Here is an 18,106-nt window from a genome sequence, read left to right as displayed (position 1 = left end):
CATCCATCCATCCATCCATCCATCCATCCATCCATTGTCATCATTTTTAACTACTTGTAACTTTTGACTTAAAAATTCCCCTTCTTGGATTCTGTCCTAAAGAAATACATTTTTTTTACAGATTTATTTATTTATTTGTGAAAAAGAGAACATGAGCAGAGGGAGGGGAAGAGGAAGAAGAAGAGAGAGAATCTTTCAGCAGATTCGTCCCTGAGCACGGAGTCTGATGTGGGGTTTGATCCCAGAATGCTGAGATCATGACCTGAGCTGAAATCAAAAGCCGGCTGCTTAACCGACGGAGCCACCCAGACACCTCCCCACACACACACAAAGAAATAATATTTGAAAGTAAGATGAACATGTTGGTGCTCTGCCAGATGTTTAAATCCACCATTGTTTAAAATAGTAAAAAACTGGAAATATCCTGAAGATCTCAAAATTATCCAAAGGTTAGTTGTGGTACATCCATATGATTTATTTTTAAGTGACCATCAAAAAGATATTAGTAAGAATATCTATTGGCGTGGGAATGTGCTCACAGTACAATGCTAAGTGAAAACAGTAGATTGCAAATCTGATGATATATTATAGCCTCAGTTTTATATAATAAGATCTTGGATAGGAAGAAATGTCACTAAATATTAACAGGGGTTAGCAGCCCTACAGATTTACTTTAATTTCGAATTTCTCCTATCTTTGGTGTTTTCCAAATTTTCTACAGTGAGCATGTGCTGGTTTTATAAGCAAGAAAAAGCAATTTAGCAAAAGCAATGTACTTCCCTCAACTTTCTGTGCACAGATAAAATGGCAAAGAGACAAAGACAGAGAGAGGGTTAAACTACTTCCTCCAGACTTGGCCCGGAAGCCAATTCATCCTATCCAACTAGATGAGCCAAGGCTCACACAATCACACACCTTCCCTGGAATACCAGAACTTCCCACTTCTAGCTCTGGGAGTGCAGTGTCACTAGAGGCTGTGGCTGTAGGAACATGCCTCCATGTATGCTGTCCCTAAACTTTTCTAATGGCTTCCATCAAAAAACTAATACCCTTGGGCTGGTCTTACGGGCAATACGAACTGTGGCAATAAGGTAAGGAGGATTGACAGGTACATAGGGTCCAGCGTGCCGAACTCCCACCCAGTTCCTACTTCTGGGCACCTCTGGCTTGGGCTGCCCACAGCAGCCAGCTCCATTCCTGTGCCCAGATTGTGCTCCTTATGGTCTTTGGAGAAGCCCATCTGTTTTTCCAAATGCTGGTCTCCTCCCTGGGGAAGGCTAAGCATTTTTCTTCTCACCACCTCAAAACCTTACTTCTTTCAAGATCTGAGTTTTACAGAATTAAAGTCTTTTTATTTAATGGTTTCCACTTTAGCAAACAGATTTACTAGTTGATTAAATGATTCATGAAAATATTGATTCATCTCTTCATTTGATAAACATCTAACTCAGAGGATTTTTGTAAGAATTAAATGAAATAATGTAAGTAAAGCTTCTAATCTGGTGCTTACCACATTGTGAATTACAGCTTTTATTAAATTTCTCTCCATGTTAGACACTAGGGAAGGCAAAATAAGCAGAGTGTTTCCTTATGTGTAAGGAGGTAGGTATTTACCTATGCCGGAAATGAAGAAGAGGGGTCCTGGAGAAGTTGTATAAATAGTCCAACACTATAAAATAACAAGCGACTGATTTTAATAACTGGGAGTCTTGCTGGCTTGAGCCCATGTTCCTTTCATCCTTCTCCCCTACCTATACACTCTAGGGTTTTCTTTTATGGACAGGAGTGAAATTGCACATTCTTCAGCACTGCTTCTTCATATAGCCCGAAGGACTGTCATTTTATCTGAAAATCCCTTTATTAACTAAATCAGCTGACTTTCCTTTTCTCAGGTACTATTTTTATGGACACAGGGTTAGTTAGAAGCAGAAAGACCCAGATGAAGGCTAAAGTAATATTTCTGCTTGGGTTATAGCGCCATCATGTGGCCCTTTCATTTCTGCACATCGGAGGCTACAGGGTGAGGGCGGCACCTCCCCCGTGCCAGCCAGGGGGTATGGTGCTGTCACAATTTCCCCAGGAGGCAGACTGCTTCTCCTATGCAACTGTGCCATTCAGAGATCTCAGACTTTTTAGTGGCTACGTGTGGGTTTTGAAAAAGCCAAAGGAACCATGTGATTTTTTTAAGACACTGAGGGATGCTTTCTTCAGAATCTTGACTATAAAATGTAAAAACTACAATTTAGTGCATATTTAAAAATAAATGCATAAAGCTTTAATTAATAAAAACTACATTCACATTTGCTTTTGCTTGCCACTTTACTGGTGTAAATTATGGTCTCCTGCAAGGCTGGTCTGGCATCTGGTGGGGGGGCTCTGGGGGTAATGCTCCTTTGGGGGTAATGCTCTCTCTCCCTCCTCCAGCCATATGATAGTGGATCCCCTCCATGCAAAGAATTGCATGACACCTTGGACTTAGCAAGTCCAAAACAGAACAGAAAATAGAAATTGCTTCCTTGTGATTAAAATGTCTCATCTCCATTCCCATGTTTTAGAGAAAAAAACAGATATGCTGGAACTTCCACTTTGATTCAAGTATCGGAGCAGAAAATATGTCCTCCTTATCTGACCACCCCATGTCCTAGCTCCTGTGGGTTCTTACACTTGGTAGGTTCTTGATAAGGAATCACTGAATAAAGGGTGTGCTCTTCCGGAATATGGAGATCGGCCTCTGGTACTAACTAGGTGTGTGTCCCTAAGGCAAGTCTTTATCTTTGTGGCCCTCAGTTTGTAAAATGAAGAGGCTAGAGCATGAATCACCAAGATCTTTTCCAGCTCCGACTTCATGGGTCTTAAGGAATAAGAAGCAGAAGTTGTATAGCTAGGTCCTGGCTCCCGGATTTCTACTTAGCACTTGGGAAGAACTGGACATGCTAAGATGACTGCAGGATTCTTTGTTCTTGAGTGTTGGGAATGGAGGCTCAGCTTATGAATTGCAGTTCTGAATTATGCAACTGTCAGACAGAGACATTACGGGTAATGATAGCCAGCTAGAGGCTAGCCCAGCTGAACTTCCTCTCTACCGCATTTCAGCAATCTCAAAGAGGTGCTTAACACAACCTGTGCAACAGTCCTGGTATGTGCTTAATGTCACCATTTGTACTTCTAGTTCTTATCTTTCCTACCTCATATATGGAAGTTATTTCCTTTGTAAGATAAGCAGACTAGGTCAGATGCAGGCAGATATTACCACTGATTTCACCTTAAGCCTCCTACATACCCCCTACTCTGACAAACCTGGGAGGTTTTTCTAATACACTCTGAACTTTCTTTCATGTAGGTCTTTGACCAAGCTTTTCTCCCAGCCATAAACTCTTTCTTCTATCATCTTCCATCGGCCAGATCATACCCATCCTTGAGAACCAGATCGAACATCCTCTAAGGGCTTTCTACCTGAACTTTACACTCAAGAAGGAGATATCAGACTCCCACATGTACTTCCAGCCAGGTCAAAGGACCTCCAAAGCTTCTTCCCTCTTTCTCATTCCTCAGTGCGGGAGGTTTTAGAAAGCTTGGGATCTTTGGAGTCCAGTGCAAATAAATTCTGGCTCCTCTTTTACCCTTTAGGCCCAGAATCTCAGCTTTCCATCTGTATACATTGGGGGGGAAAATATCTATCTAATCTGGTTATTTTGATGGTTAAATAAGACAGCGTCACTGAACGCCCTCTACCTTGTGATAGATCAGTATCTCTCCTTCCCTTCCTTCCTTCGTCAACACTCTTAGCATACTTTAACCTAATTTGTTGAAAAGATGAAATTCTCCCTTGACTTTTTTCTCCCCCTGCCTGGTTGAGTCTAAGCTTCTGATAGGGGAGTATTGTATTTGTGTCCCCTTGCAGTGCTCAGAACAGTAGCTTTATTTAATTTAGTAAACGTCCTCTGTAAAATGAATGACTATATGCCAGGCACCAACAGGTAGAAAGAGACTTTGGGGCTGGTCTAGAGCACATGGTGTGTCCATGGGGAAGTTGAGGTAGGAGCCAGGGCCATATATAGACATAACTTCCTTAAGTTATCTAAGCTTCTAAGTGGAACCTGATGCTTCTGAAAGGCAAGAACTCTTTGAGCTCAGGCTTGCTGACTTACAGAGTCATCCATGCCCAGCAGGACCAGCAGTGGGATGGTGGTCATCCCTCCATGGACCCATTCCTCTAGCGACACAAAGCCGTCCCGGTCATAGTCCATCCCTTGTAACATCTCCTTCAGTATCTGCAGAACCCAAAGAGCAACAATTGTACACTTTTATCTTGTGCTTCCCTGCCTCCCTCTGTCCCCTTCTTTCTCTTTTGCTCTGTGTGATCTGGTCTGTGTTTTACCTCTTTTGTCCTCTGATTCCCAGTGAGCAGAGCAGTGAGGGAGCAAATTGGGTTGAGGAGGCCAGGGTTCCATGCCCTGCCCTGTGTGGCCTTCAGCCAGCCACCTCTACTCTCTGGGTTCTGCTTTTCTCATCTACAAGATGAAAATAACATTGCTACGTGTGTAGCAATGTAGTGACAGTAAGAGAAAATGTGATAGGGGATAAATTCTAATACCTGACTCACAGGAGCCCCCAAATGTAATTATTATTAATAATATTATCTGGTGATTGAGAAAATCTTTAAAATTTATTCTAGCTCAAAATTCCCTGAACTCCTGTTATGAAAACTTGGTTCTAGTGGAAAGGTTAGGGAGTATTATTAGGTATTATAATATGAATTATGTCTTTCATTTTTAATTTCAGAGAAGTGGGGGGGTATGAGACCCCAGAGAAGCTGCCTAGAAGGAGGCGAGTTTGTGAAAGCATACACAGTAAACATTTGTATCCTGAGTGTCCTATTTTCATCTTGAAAGCTTATTGGACATCTCCTCTTACTTCTGGAAACTTACAGGCCTTAGTTCCGTGGGATCCCATTCCAGATACTGGGCAATATGAAGCATCTGGTTGACAATACGATCCATCTCCTAGAAAACATCAAGAGGAGAGAACCATTGAAGATGCGTTTTCAAGAGCAAGACTCAAAATCAAACCCCATGGGAAGATGCGCAGGGCAGAACGTGAGGAGCAGCAGTGTAACGTACTGGTGTTTCCTAAGGAGCTCACCGTTTGTTTCTGCTCGTTATTTCAGCCTTGACCACAAAGCTCTGTGCAGAGGAGATGCTCACAAGAAGCACAGAACATGGATAAACCAGAGGTATGAAGAAAACTCACTGAACACTGACCTCTTCTTGGATCCCCCTGGACTCACCTTCCTTCTTCAATTCTGCACTTGGACTCAGCATTGAAGGCACCCCTGTTTTCTCCTTTGTGGATTCTTATCTCCTAAACACTTATAAACCAAGGCAGTTCCCTCCTCCCTCTTTTATCTCTCCTCATTCCTGCAGCTTTAGCAACATGAGATCCATCTATATTCCTCAGGAGTCAGTGTGTGTGGGAGGGGGCAAAGGGTAAGGCCACTGGCAGTATGACTCAGATTCCTTTGGGTATCTCTCTTCCCTTTGCATCTTCTCCAGCCATGAGTCCAGGACTCTGTGGACAGGAAATTGATAAGGGCTACCTTTGCCTGGTGAGTAAGACTTCTGTTTGGTACTGAAGTCAGACTTTATTTAAAACCTCACAGAATTGTGGGATGCTGGGGTGGCTCAGTGGTTGAGCATCTGCCTTTGGCTCAAGTCATGATCCTGGGGTCCTGGGATCAAGTCCTGCATTGGGCTCCCTGCAGGTAGCCTGTTTTTCCCTCTGCTCCTGTCTCTGCCTCTCTCTGTGTGTCTCCCATGAAAAAATAAATAATATCTTAAAAAAAAAACAACCTCACAGAATCGTTGGATTGCTAATGAATCCATGCACCAAGAGTCACATGGAAAATACACTGGACTGAGAGGCATTTGTATCTCTGGGGCACCATCGAGGATGTTCATAGTGAGATTGATCAGGGGAGACACGCTGGTGAACTGAAGCAAAGTTCAAGAGTGTTACCTCCACCAGGTAGATTGCTGGATCAAAATAAGCCAGCTAAAACCCAGCAGGGATGTAAAAAATTGTATTTTATTTGAAATTTTTAAAAATGCATTGCCAAACCGCAGATCAGGGAGTAAATGCAGGTAACGTAGCGGGCAGAACAGTGGGGACGGGGCACAGCAGAATGTGCAACAAAAAAGAGCTTGTGCATCTAGGCGGGTCCAAGATTCATTGAGTAAAGCAACGTGATTCAGGAAGTGAGAATCAGACTCGGTCTTGGTCTGTGCGAATGGGTGGGCATTTTCAGGAAGCAGAGAAGGCAGATTTAGGAGGAACTTGTTCTCTGGACGTCTACCCTGGTCAGGCCACGTGTGGATATGTATAGAGTCATAGAGGAGTGGGTTCAGTTCTGTGCCATATTTTAAGAACGGCATTGACAAACCAGAGCTTGGTCAGAGTGGTTATTTAAGCCCACCTTGTGAGAAACAGTGTAGACATTGGGAGAATTTGAGCTTAGAGAAGATCATGGGGATAGATGTGACAAGACCTTCTGAACCTTAAAGGCCTATGATATAGGGCCAGTATTCCACTGGTGAGCTGCCCTGGTCCTACACAAGGCAGAAGTAAGCCGAGGGATGTAGGGAAGGAGGAGCCGAAGGCTGGCCTATTTTGCTGTCTTTGCTGGGCTGGGGAGGGGGGGAGAGAACAGAATCCTATTTTGTGTTCAGAATTTCTCTGGCAGACTAGAGGTGCCTTTTGTGCAGGAAGGCAGCTCTCTCCAACAGTCCCCCCAGCAGTGGAATGGCTGTCTTAAGGTAGAGAGCGAACTCTCCATTCCTGTGAGTGTTCACATAGAGCCTGAGCTCCATCTGCCAGAGATCATCCATGGGAAGTTGAATCAGATATTTTTACTGAGGACTCACTTCCATCTACCCATGTTGTCTTCCAAATAGATCTGGAATTTAACCACTTCTTACCATCTGTAATGCTTCTATCCTGGTGCAACTTACCATCATTTCTTGTCTTATTTCCCCAATAGCCTCCTAATTGGTATCCCTGCTGGAGTCCCTAAAGTCTAGTCTCAACACAGCAGCTGGAGTGATCCTTTTAAACCCAAGTCCTATCATCCTTCCGCTCAAAATCTCCAATGGGTCTCCATTTCTCTAGAGAAACAAACTCTTCCAATCACTGATATGGCTTGCTACGTTTGGCGAACTCTCTTTGCAACCACCCCAGGTCATTATTTCTCTGATCTCATCTATTACTTCTCACTTTGACCTCTTCATGATTCTGCTCCATCACTCTAGCCTCCTCATTAATCGGCTGACATTGCGGGGCACCTGGGTGGCTCAGTGGTTGAGCATCTACGTTTGGCTCAGGGTGTGATCCTGAGGTCCTGGGATTGAGTCCCACATCAGGCCCCCTGTGGGGAGAGCTCCTCCCTCTGCCTATGTCTCTGCTTCTCTCTGTGTGTCTCTCATGAATAAATAAAAATAAATTCTTTTAAAAAAATTGGTTGACATTGCAAGCACCCTTCAGGACCCTCACATTTGTGGTTCCCTCTGCATGGAAGGTGCTTCCTCTACATGTCCTCATGACTCACTCCCTCACTTCCTTCCAGTCCCTATTCAGATGTCTCCTGAGGGATACCTTCCTTAGCTCCTCTAGTTAAACCTGCAGCTCCTCCCCCCACCCCCCAGCACTTCCTTTCCCTCCTTTATTTTTCTTCCAGCACGCACCTCTCTCTGACATATCTTGCTATGCTTTATAGGGTGTGTGCTTGCACTAGAATGAAAGCTTCACGAGGGCATGGATTTTTGTCCAGTGGCTTCACTGCTGTAGCCCCAGCGCTCAGAGCAGTGCTCGACATGTGACAGACACTCAATCAATATGTGCCAGTCAAATGCTTGAGAGTCAGTCCTCTGGTTATTCCCTGGCATGATGCAATCCAAAGCACTGCAATGTGGCTATACGGATCCCTAAAAGGAGCCCTGGGGTTTAGAGGACATTGGGATGACTTAGTTGGTCTAGTGGATGTGTTTCCTTCCTTCCCTGTGGGGCTGGTCTGACTCAGTCCCATGCCCCTCAACCTCACAGCCTTTCTGTTAAGGAGTCCCATCTCTGACACTGGGAGTTATGAGCACAGGGCCTGTCTGAGTCTGTTTGCCTTTCCCCCCTTTCTGCCTTCTTCCTTTGCATACCTCCTTTCACTCCATGATCCATGTCCTATCCCCGAGGGAGAGTGGGGGCGAATCTCAGGCTTTCCCAGGTACAATGGGATGGGACCATGTGCTCAGAGCAGAAAGAACCAGACCTGTTGAACAAGCGCCCTGGGTATGAGAGGAAGACTGGGAAGTTAAACTAGGTAAGATAGTTCAGAAGGTAAGTAGGAGTTACTCCTAGGTAAGTAGGAGTTCAGAGGATCTCCCCTTCTGAAATTTTATGATCCAGGGCTTCTAAAATGAAAAGGCCAAGGTAGTGTTCATTCTGCCCCAGGCCGCCCTCTTGGAAGTAGTAGTGACGGTTTACCAGGATTTCTGCAGCCCATTCTGAGACATTGCTATTTCTACAAAGATGGAACTGGAAGGTTTTAGCCTCTTCCGCTACCTGCTCCCCTCTCCCCCAGATTTTTTTTTATTTCAGGAAGGACATCTGGAGTAAGAGCTTACCGCTTGGTCCAGGAGACCGTTCTCATCCGAATCATAGAGACGAAACATGACTGCAAGAAACACAGAGGTGAGGCTTGAGGTGTACTCCAGGGACCAAGGAGGGGCTGCGGCTTTGATGCTGCTGGTCTTTAGATCAGTTCTGTCACAGGGCCAAAGGCCCCTGCAGCCAACTCATCCACCCTCCAAGGTGCAGAGTCTGACTTCTCACACAGAGGGTGGGAAAAGAGAGGAAAACCCAGTTGTCTGGCTTTTAGACCTGTCTAAGCAATTACCCTGTGGCTGATGAGATCCAGGTCATAGCATGATTCCTGGTAGAGCATGCATACCTTGTAGCATCACTGAAACATAGCTCAAAGCAAATGCCCAGCTGGTGGTGGGCAGAGACACCAGAATTATAATTGGGACATTGCTTCTATTGCACACAGAAAGGGTGTGGATTTAGGCAGACTCACATCTGGGCCTTATCCTGCCTTGGTCCTACCTCCAGGGCATCAAACAAGTCATTTAACTTCATTGGACCAGGTTTCTTTACTTGCAAGATGGAGATTCCAACGGTTTCTTTCTCCTAAGTTTTTTTTTTTTAATGAAGATTAATATGTAAATGATAGGCCAATTTTTTCCTCTGCCATAATTTTTTTTTCCTCTGCCATAATTTTAATTGTTCTATATACGAGATAAAAACAAGCATAAAATGTATTATAAGATATATATAAAATAAATATACTAAACCTTTAAAATGTTCATAAAACATGCCAAGTAAGATTACATAAATAGTAATTATTTTTGCTGATCTTTTTAATACTTAGAAAGGCTTTAGGAGAAGATTTTGACAATCTTGTTCTCTTTAAAAAGATATCTAGAGAAGTTTAAATTGATGTGTTCTTTCTCTTAACATCCCCATAGCAAGCAAAGAAGTTCAACTACATTTCATTCACCTCAGGATTTAATGCCAGCCATGATCATTCTAAAAATCGATACTGTGACATCTAAATGTTTTTGGCCTCTTTAAAGATTTCAGAAAGATTGAGCTTATATGATACGGATTTCTATTTAGGTGTCTTACTCCTTAGTAAGTGCTTGGAATGTAGAGAGCACTCAACAAATGTTATTTATTGTTATTTTCTCTCATCAGTGAATATTTTTATATGACATTTAATAAGTACAATGCACTATCCTATGTGCTTTATCATTACTACTTATCAAATTCTCAATAAAGGTATGAAGTAGTTACCATTATAGAAGCTATTGTATTTGTTTTTCTAAAATATCAACATGCTACTCAGAAATATCTGCTATCATGTTCTAGGTGTAGGGAGGTGATCCAGGATAAGGAAGATCTGGGAAAGAAATTTGGGCAAAGGACTAAATTTTCATTTTCAGGACATGGGAACTTAAATTCATCTAAAAGGTAGAGATCCTGTCTGTGACCTCAGAAGTAAGCAGAGTGGGGAGCAGAGCTGAACACATCTTCATTTTCTTCCCATTCTTGAAATCCTTCAACAGACCTTTCTCGATGGGGCCTCCCTTGGCTGACCCTTCCCCCACATACCAACTCAGGACCTTTCAGTGTTGTCCCCACAGGTCACAACAATCCTGCTAGGTGGCCCATGTGTTGTCATATCTTTCTACATGTTTTAATATCCCTGCACCTTGTGTTTGTTCAGTGGTGTGATTGTAGTGGGAGTCGAGATTCTTTCAAAGTAGGATCACAGTCTTCCGATTCTCCATGAGTCTTCAGAATGTCCTGGTCAGAGGCATTCAGCATATGAGGCTGACTTGCCAAACAGATGGCTGAATGACGTAAAGGACAGACCTTCCCACTACTGCTGCTCCCAGACCTTGGGTCTGGGCAACTCAACACGGAGCTTTCTTTCTCTTGGTCCTACTATGCATGGACAGTAGAGCTAGAAAGAACTAGAAAGAAAGCATCCTTTTTTTTTTTTTTTTTTTTTAGCAGCATGGCCTTGGGCAAGTCATTTACACTTTCTGTGCTTTCTGACATAAAATGAGAATATTCACCTTGACCTTCTAGGGTTATTGTGAGGTTAAAATGAGATAACTCATTTAAAATGATTAGTAAATAAAAGGTATTCAATAATGAGGGTTATTGTTATTAATGTACTAATGAGAGGTAGAATTTCAGGCTATTATTTCCAAAAAGATATGTGTTTGGTTATTAAAAAAGAAAAGCTTAAGTTGCTTTCAATCATTAAAATTAGAAAAGGATCTGAATTCATCTGCTTTAATTTAAAAAACAAGCAAACAAGATGAAAAACTCTAGATGACAAATGACCAAGTTTCTACAACAAAAAATTACAAGGAAAAAAAATATGCAGAAAACTAAAATAGAAGAAACCTAAGAAGCAATGGCAATGTATGGACCATATTTGGATCCTGATTCAAACAAACTATTGGAAATATAGAATTGGGGAAATTGTCTGAATATTTGATATATAAAAGGTGAAATTAAATGTCATTTATGTCAAAGGGTTTTAAAATCAAGCTGGGAGGCCATTAAGGAGGTATAGGCTTTATGCACTTCCTCATTGGGTGGAATTGTGAACTCTGAATTGGACCAAACTGCAAATATTCCAAGGACTTAGCCCGAACACCTGCAACTGGCTACAGAAAAGAGACTTTGTTTAGTGATGGCCTTAGTGACCAATTAGTTTTCTGCCATCAACACCAATCAAAGCTCTCTGTAAAGAACATATACAAGCATTCCCTTTTGTCTTTAAAAACCCTTGACATTTATTCCTTGGGAAGGGCACTATTTGGGTTGCTGCCCAAATCTGTGTTCCCCTAATTGCTATTCTGAGGCCTTACACAAATGCTTTTGTTCTTATTTTAGCTCTGCCTCTTTTCTCTCCGGATAGGCAATAGTAAGGAATCATTGCCTTTCAATGTGATAATGGTGCTGTGGTTATATTTAAGAAAAAGTCATATTTTAGAGGTACCTACTGAAATATTTACAGGGAAATTATATGATGTCTGGAATTTGCTTCAAAATATTGTAGGGCAGAGGGAATGCATGGGAAGTATAAACAAAACATGATAAGCAGGTAATTACTGAAGGTGGCTTATGGGTATATGGAAGTCCATCGTGCTTCCTACTTTTATCTATGTTGGAAATTTTTTGTAACAAAATTTTTTTTAAAATACAGTTTCTTTTTATTGCCATTACAAGACTCAGCCTGGGAGTCACTAATATGAAAAAATCTGCCATATCCTCTCCGGTAATTATGAACAAATACAATGCCTATAACTCATAATCCAGCTGAATGTTGGGAATAATTTGACATTCACTTTTAACATTAACCAAAAGAAACAGAAATCTGCTATATTTGCCACTAAATTAGCACTTCAGACTTACAATTGTTAACACCTCAAAACTATGGGGGAGATTTTAGGCTCAGCTAATGAGATAACTTTAATTTTCATTTTGGCAAGGGTTAACCTTTGCCAGACATTTCCTTGTTAATGTTTAAGTTTTATTGATGAGTCTTATTATTAACTGAAATTTTGACTTTTGCCATGATGTGTGTTTTTTCCCTTAATATCTACTAAGGTCCCAAGTGGAGCCAAAACAATGTTCCTTTTTTAACAAGATCCTATTATCTCCTATTTTAAAAGTCTGCCTATAGGCTCATGGAGGTAGGGGAGGCCAACCCTGCAGTGAGTCTTCTACAAGACTACAGGCTGTTTCAGCTGCTGTGGGATTTCCTTTCTGCCACCAGCCATTACTCTCTCTCTGAAGATGTGTTTTTGAAACCAACTTCAGTAATATTATGAAACCAAGCTCAACTCCCTTACTTAACTAGTCCCTTTTCTCTAGAGGTCAAAAAAACTTGGGGTAAGGATAGGTGAAGAAATAGAAATAAGCTTTAACAAGATAGAGGTTGATCAAGAAAAAGGAATTCCTCAAACTTAAAGAGCTGCTTGGATATAGAATAGGAGAAGGAAGATAGGTGTTGAATAGCCTCCCTTGAAAAATATGAGAAGGAAGGAGATTTCTGGTTGGAGGCTTTTGGGAAGTCCTGCCAGCAAAGGGAGGGGGTCTTGACCCCTTGTAGAGACTTCTCTCCTTTTCAAATCCTGATTCTTAATACCAAGGTCTCAGATGCACTTCCTACTCTCTATACAACTGGTATTATATCCCAATATGGATTGCAAGAAATGTTGAGATCACTGTTGGAGACAGGACAGAAACACCTTCCCCAAGCAGATGTCACCAATACCCATGATCCCAGATCAATCTCCAGCATGTTTAGAATGAAATCAATTATCTTCTTCTAGGAAAAAGTTGAAGCCCCTTGACAGGGTGAGCACTTACATTCCAGCTTATCCTGCGGTCTCCCAGTCTCCAGTAGGGACAGGTAACACACTACATCCTTCAGGTACACTATTGGGGATTCTGAGCCTCGAGATGGAGCAACAGGGTTTCCTAGGAGGGTTGCAGCCACTTGGTCTTTAGCTGGCACTTGCTTCTCAGTGATCTTTGATTCTGTGATAGGCAAAAGGAAACCATCCAAAGGCAATCAATGTTTAGTAAATATCAAACCCCTTTTGCTGCTCTATCATTTTTTTGATAGAGGAAAGAATTTTATATAAGTGTCCTCAAAAGTGTTGGTTACTTAAACATGATCAAATCAGTGGCCCTAGAAATCTAGTTTGTAGAGTTCATACTCTGAATGGACCCCATCCTGACCCTTTTAGAATCTATATCCTTGTAAGAAATTTACCTATACCCAGTGAATTTTCAGAAAAGATTAATAATAATTTTTAATAATATCAATAGCCAACAGGTAAATGCCGTTTAGCCTAATTGTTGGGGAACACACTCAATTTGTAGCGTTTTGGCTAGGATTCCAAAATCCAGACTATTGGTAATTCACTAATATACTCTCTCGCAATTTTCTTCTCAAATACATTTAAAGAGAAATAAAAAGATGAATATTCAAAAGAGAAAACTGGAATCAACAATCAATGAGTTTACAGAAATTAGGAAGAATTTTGACTAGCTGCAAGCTTAATCATTTGGATTAAGAAAATGCAGAAGGTGGTTGATCATACCACAGGAACAGAGGAAGTTTTCCCTCTGGAGATTTCTTTCTCTTAGGTAGGAGAATACTGTCTCTCTTCTACTCTTTGTCCTCTATTTCAGAAACATGAGGTTATTACTAATTAGAAAACTGGGCACCTATATTTTACTGTGGAATTATATTTTCTTGAGGCACTTTAAGGGTTATCTCTCTTCTCCCAGTCTCTCTAGACCCATGCCCAACAGAAATGATCTCTTAATATCCAGTAAGAGAGTGCAACTCACAGAAAACACAGGGAAAAGAGGAAGACTGGCAGTGGCAAATCCACTTAGGTGTTGAACCACTAAGTAATGGAGTACTGAAGGCATAAGCAGAGGAAGAGACAACCCCAACAGTAATGCCTGCTGGGGAAGGCCATGCTACCAGTACACTTTTTGTTCAGAGAGCCAAAGTGCCAGGCAAAGGCAAACAGTTCACATCAGGCTAGTAGAGCTGTGCTACATGAAAGCCTCCTGGGTCCTAGGAGTTGGGTTGTGATCATGATCCAGATGGACAGTGAGTGAGACCACTGTCTCACTGACACACTCTGTATGTTGCAAGGGGCCCTGTGAAGAGATGACAGAGCTTATGAAACAGAGCTGCAAAGAAGGAAAGGAAGCTCCATCCTGAAGTCTCCAAAAACCAGATCTTTGGAAACAATTTCCTACTGGACAAGACCCTCAGGAGGTTTCAGGAAGCTATAACCTTTATTAAGTAGGGGCATAAAGCCTCAGAGGTGAGCAAGTTGAGATAAAAATACAATAGGATGAGATAAAAATAAGGATAATGATATAGGGAAATTGCAACAAAATTACATATGGAACAGAAGTAGTAAAATCATTACTGGAAGGAAAGTTAGGAGAAAAACATAATAGTATATAAGACAAATGTGAGAAATCCTTTGTTGGATAGCCCATTATACTTCAAGTTACTGTTATACCCTCAGATTATCCATCCATGGAAACTTTATTACAATGAATTCTATTTTGACCAAATTGGAATAATGTCCCATATTTATCCTTCTATTGAAACAACTAAAAAACTGGACAAAAGATATGAGAATAATGGTTCATAGGTCCCTGAATGTGGTAGCACCAACGGTGATCCCAAGAGATAAAAAATGAGATGATCCCTGAAATTGCCACATCATACTGTCCAGAAAGAGTTTCTAGGCTATAGCACAGGGAAGCAGAACCTAGGAAGATCCTAGAAGTCTCTCTGAGTTGAGGAAGCAGAGTTTAGGGTCTGGGGGAGTCCAAGGTGGCTAGAGTTCACAGAGCATAGCACCAAACAAGAGGAAGCTGCTCAGAGAGAATTTCAGAGATTAGAGGGTCCCCTGTATCAGTGGAGAGTTTCCCTACATTATTCAGCTGAGTAACAATTTGCACAGATGTGTGAGACCACCTGAGGCTGGGGAAAGAATCAGTATTGGAGGGAACAATCCATGGAATGCAGGAATAGTATCTATTCTCACCAACCAAGGTAGAAAACTCTCATAACTCATGAGGCATTAGATAGAGTACTTAGAAGAGTTTTGCTCTGGTAGTTGAGTGAAATTAATAAATGCTTATCTGGTCCTGCCTAACAAAGCTTTAAAAGCTTGACCCAAAAAAGGTCAAACTATTTCCAAGTAACCTAACTGTGCCCCGAAGCAAAGGTCAAGAATTTTTATAAGAATACAAGAATATCCAATACCCAATGATGTAAAATTTTCAAAGTCTGGCCATTTAATAAAAAACTGAAAAGTAAGCAAAGAAGCAAGAAAATATGAACAATAATAAGAGAAAAAGCAATTGACATGGAGTCAGAAATGACACAGATGATATAATAGGTAAAAACTTTAAGATAATGATTACAAGTGTATTCCATATGTCCAAGGAGCTAGAAGAAAAGATTGCACATGTTAAGTGGAGGCCTAAAAGATATTTAAGAAATGCCCACATCAGTTGTCTAACTTTGACGTGTGTGAAATGAAAAAATGCATTGAATAGGATTAGCAGTGGATTAAACGTTGCAGAAGAAAAGATTAGTGAATTTGAAGGACAGCAATAGAAACTATCCAAAAAGTCTTAAAAAAAAAAAAAAGAATATCATATCAGTGAGCTGTGGGACAACTTCAAATAGACATGAAACTGAAGTACCTGATGAAGAGAGAAAGAAGTAGAAAAAAATGGAAGAAATAATGGCTGAAATTTTTCCAAATTTGTTAATATTTGATAAAAGCTATAGAACCTCAGGTCCAAGATGCTCAATGAACCCCAAACATAAGAAACATGAATAAAACTACACCAAGGAACATTAAAGACAAACTGATTAAAAGCAATGATAAAGAAATAATAAAAGAAGCCAGAGGAAAAAAGACACCTTATATAGAGAGAAACAAAGATGATAATGACTCTAGTTTTTTCACTGGAAAGAAAACAAGCTGAAAGCTAGTGGAACAACATCTTTAAAGTACTAATGGAAAAAAAAAATCTGTCAATCTAGAATTCTTTTTTAAAAAATTATTTACTTATTTGAGAGAAAGAGAGAGAGAGAATATGAGCAGGGAGGCAGGGGCAGAGGGAGAAGCAGACTCCCCACTGAGCAGGGAGCCTGATGTGGGGCTCAATTCCAGGACCCCAGGATCATGACCTGAGCTGAAGGCAGATGCTTAACCAACTGAGCCACCCAGATGCTCCCATCAATCTAGAGTTCTTTACTTGGTGAAATATCTTTAGGAAAAAAAAGGCAAAATAAAGAATTTTTCAGATGTACAAAACTATATAAAACTGCAATACAAGAAATGATAAAGAATATTTTTAATAGAATTATACCATATGGAAACCTAGATTTACACACAAGAATAAAGAGCACTAAAACTGGTAACCACATGGGTAAATATAAAAAATATTTTTATTAGTTAAATCTCTCTAAAAGATAATTAACTATTGAGGCAAACGTAATAACAATGTGTTGTGTGGTTTATAATTTAACATAAATAGAAGTAAAATATATGATACAAATAGCACAAAGGCCTAGATGGAAGAAATAGGGGTATATTGCGGTAAGTTTCTTATAGCATATGCAAAGCAGAATATTACTTGAACATAGACTGTGATAGTTAAAAGTCACTAAAATTATATAATAATGAGTTATAGTCAATAAGATAAAAAAGGAGATAAGATGAAACCATAAATAATTCAACTAATTAAGACAGAAAAAGAGAAAAAGGGAAAGAAAGAACAGATGAGGAATAAAAAACTAATAGCAAAATGGTACTTTTAAACCTAACCATATCAATTATCACAGGAAATGTAAATGTTCAAAATCCTAACTACAAGGCAGAGATTGTCAGGTTAGATTAAAAAGAGAAGACCCAACTACATGCTTCCTATAAGAAAGTCAGTTTCAATATAAAGACACAAACATATTAAAAGAATCAAGAAAGATACCATTATAACTCCAGTTAATTAAAATGGTATCATTTATTATGAACATAATCATAATAAAGTAGATTTCAAAGCAAAGAATATTACCAGAAATAAAGAGGGTCATTCATAACAAAGAGATCAAATCATCACAAGAACATAATAATCCTAAACATTCTACTCCTAGATTTTTACCTAAAAGGAATGAAAGCTGTCCATGCAAAGATTTACACAAAAATATTCACATTTTATATGTAATAGCCCCAAACTGGAAACAACCCAAATGTCCATCACTAAGTGAATGGATAAATAAACTGTGAAATATCTACCTATATACCAGAATACTAATCAGCATTAAAAATACGTTAATTATTGATACACCCAACCACATGGATAAATTTTAAAATTATGCTGAATGAAAGAAGCTACACTAGAAAGTATACATGCTGTATGATTCGATGTATAAAAATACAGAAAATGCCATCTAATCTATAGTGACGGCAAGCAGATGAGTAATAGTACAGAGGAGTGGTGGTTAGGGAGGGTGGGAGAAGGATAATAAGGTAACTTTAGGGATGATAGATATCTTCATGATATTGATGTAGTACTGGTTTATAGGCGTACACATATGCAGAAACTTATTAATTATATACTTTAAACATGTAAAACTCATTTAATACCAATTATACCTCACTATTACAGCCTTTTCCAAAGACCCTTAGATTACCAGAATTATGACTGGATCTTGAACCACTGTTCTAGTCTACACTGAGGTGTACTGTTCATTCCAGTCAGGGAAATGCTGGTGTGCAGAAGGAGAAGGCGCACATAGTCCTACTAGTGTTTTCCCTCCTCAAGCTGCCTTATGTGAAACACCTCCAACCTGAGCCATCTAAATCCCCTCAGGGATCATCAGTAATAAAAGACTCACACCCTCTTCCAGATTACA

The 18,106-nt window shown here is 40.3% G+C and overlaps 1 protein-coding gene across 10 annotated transcripts in view; it reads right to left on the bottom strand.

Annotated features, from left to right (window-relative positions):
* DGKG (diacylglycerol kinase gamma) overlaps window positions 1-18,106 on the bottom strand; it is a 206,759-nt gene that overhangs the window by 127,241 nt on the left and 61,412 nt on the right. For all 10 annotated transcript variants that reach the window (XR_005984256.1, XR_005984257.1, XR_005984253.1 and 7 more), the window contains 4 exons: window positions 13,000-13,170; window positions 8,667-8,716; window positions 4,929-5,003; window positions 4,149-4,271 (listed from right to left, as the gene is read on the bottom strand). Coding sequence is in view for 2 of the 10 variants with exons in the window: in XM_041731892.1 (XP_041587826.1) it covers window positions 4,149-4,271; window positions 4,929-5,003; window positions 8,667-8,716; window positions 13,000-13,170 (419 nt within the window). In the remaining 8 variants the exon portion in view is untranslated. The remainder of the gene's footprint in view (window positions 1-4,148; window positions 4,272-4,928; window positions 5,004-8,666; window positions 8,717-12,999; window positions 13,171-18,106) is intronic.

Source organism: Vulpes lagopus, chromosome 17 (assembly GCF_018345385.1).
Source record: "Vulpes lagopus strain Blue_001 chromosome 17, ASM1834538v1, whole genome shotgun sequence".
NCBI lineage: Eukaryota > Metazoa > Chordata > Mammalia > Carnivora > Canidae > Vulpes > Vulpes lagopus.
This window is presented reverse-complemented; position numbering and strand designations above follow the sequence as displayed.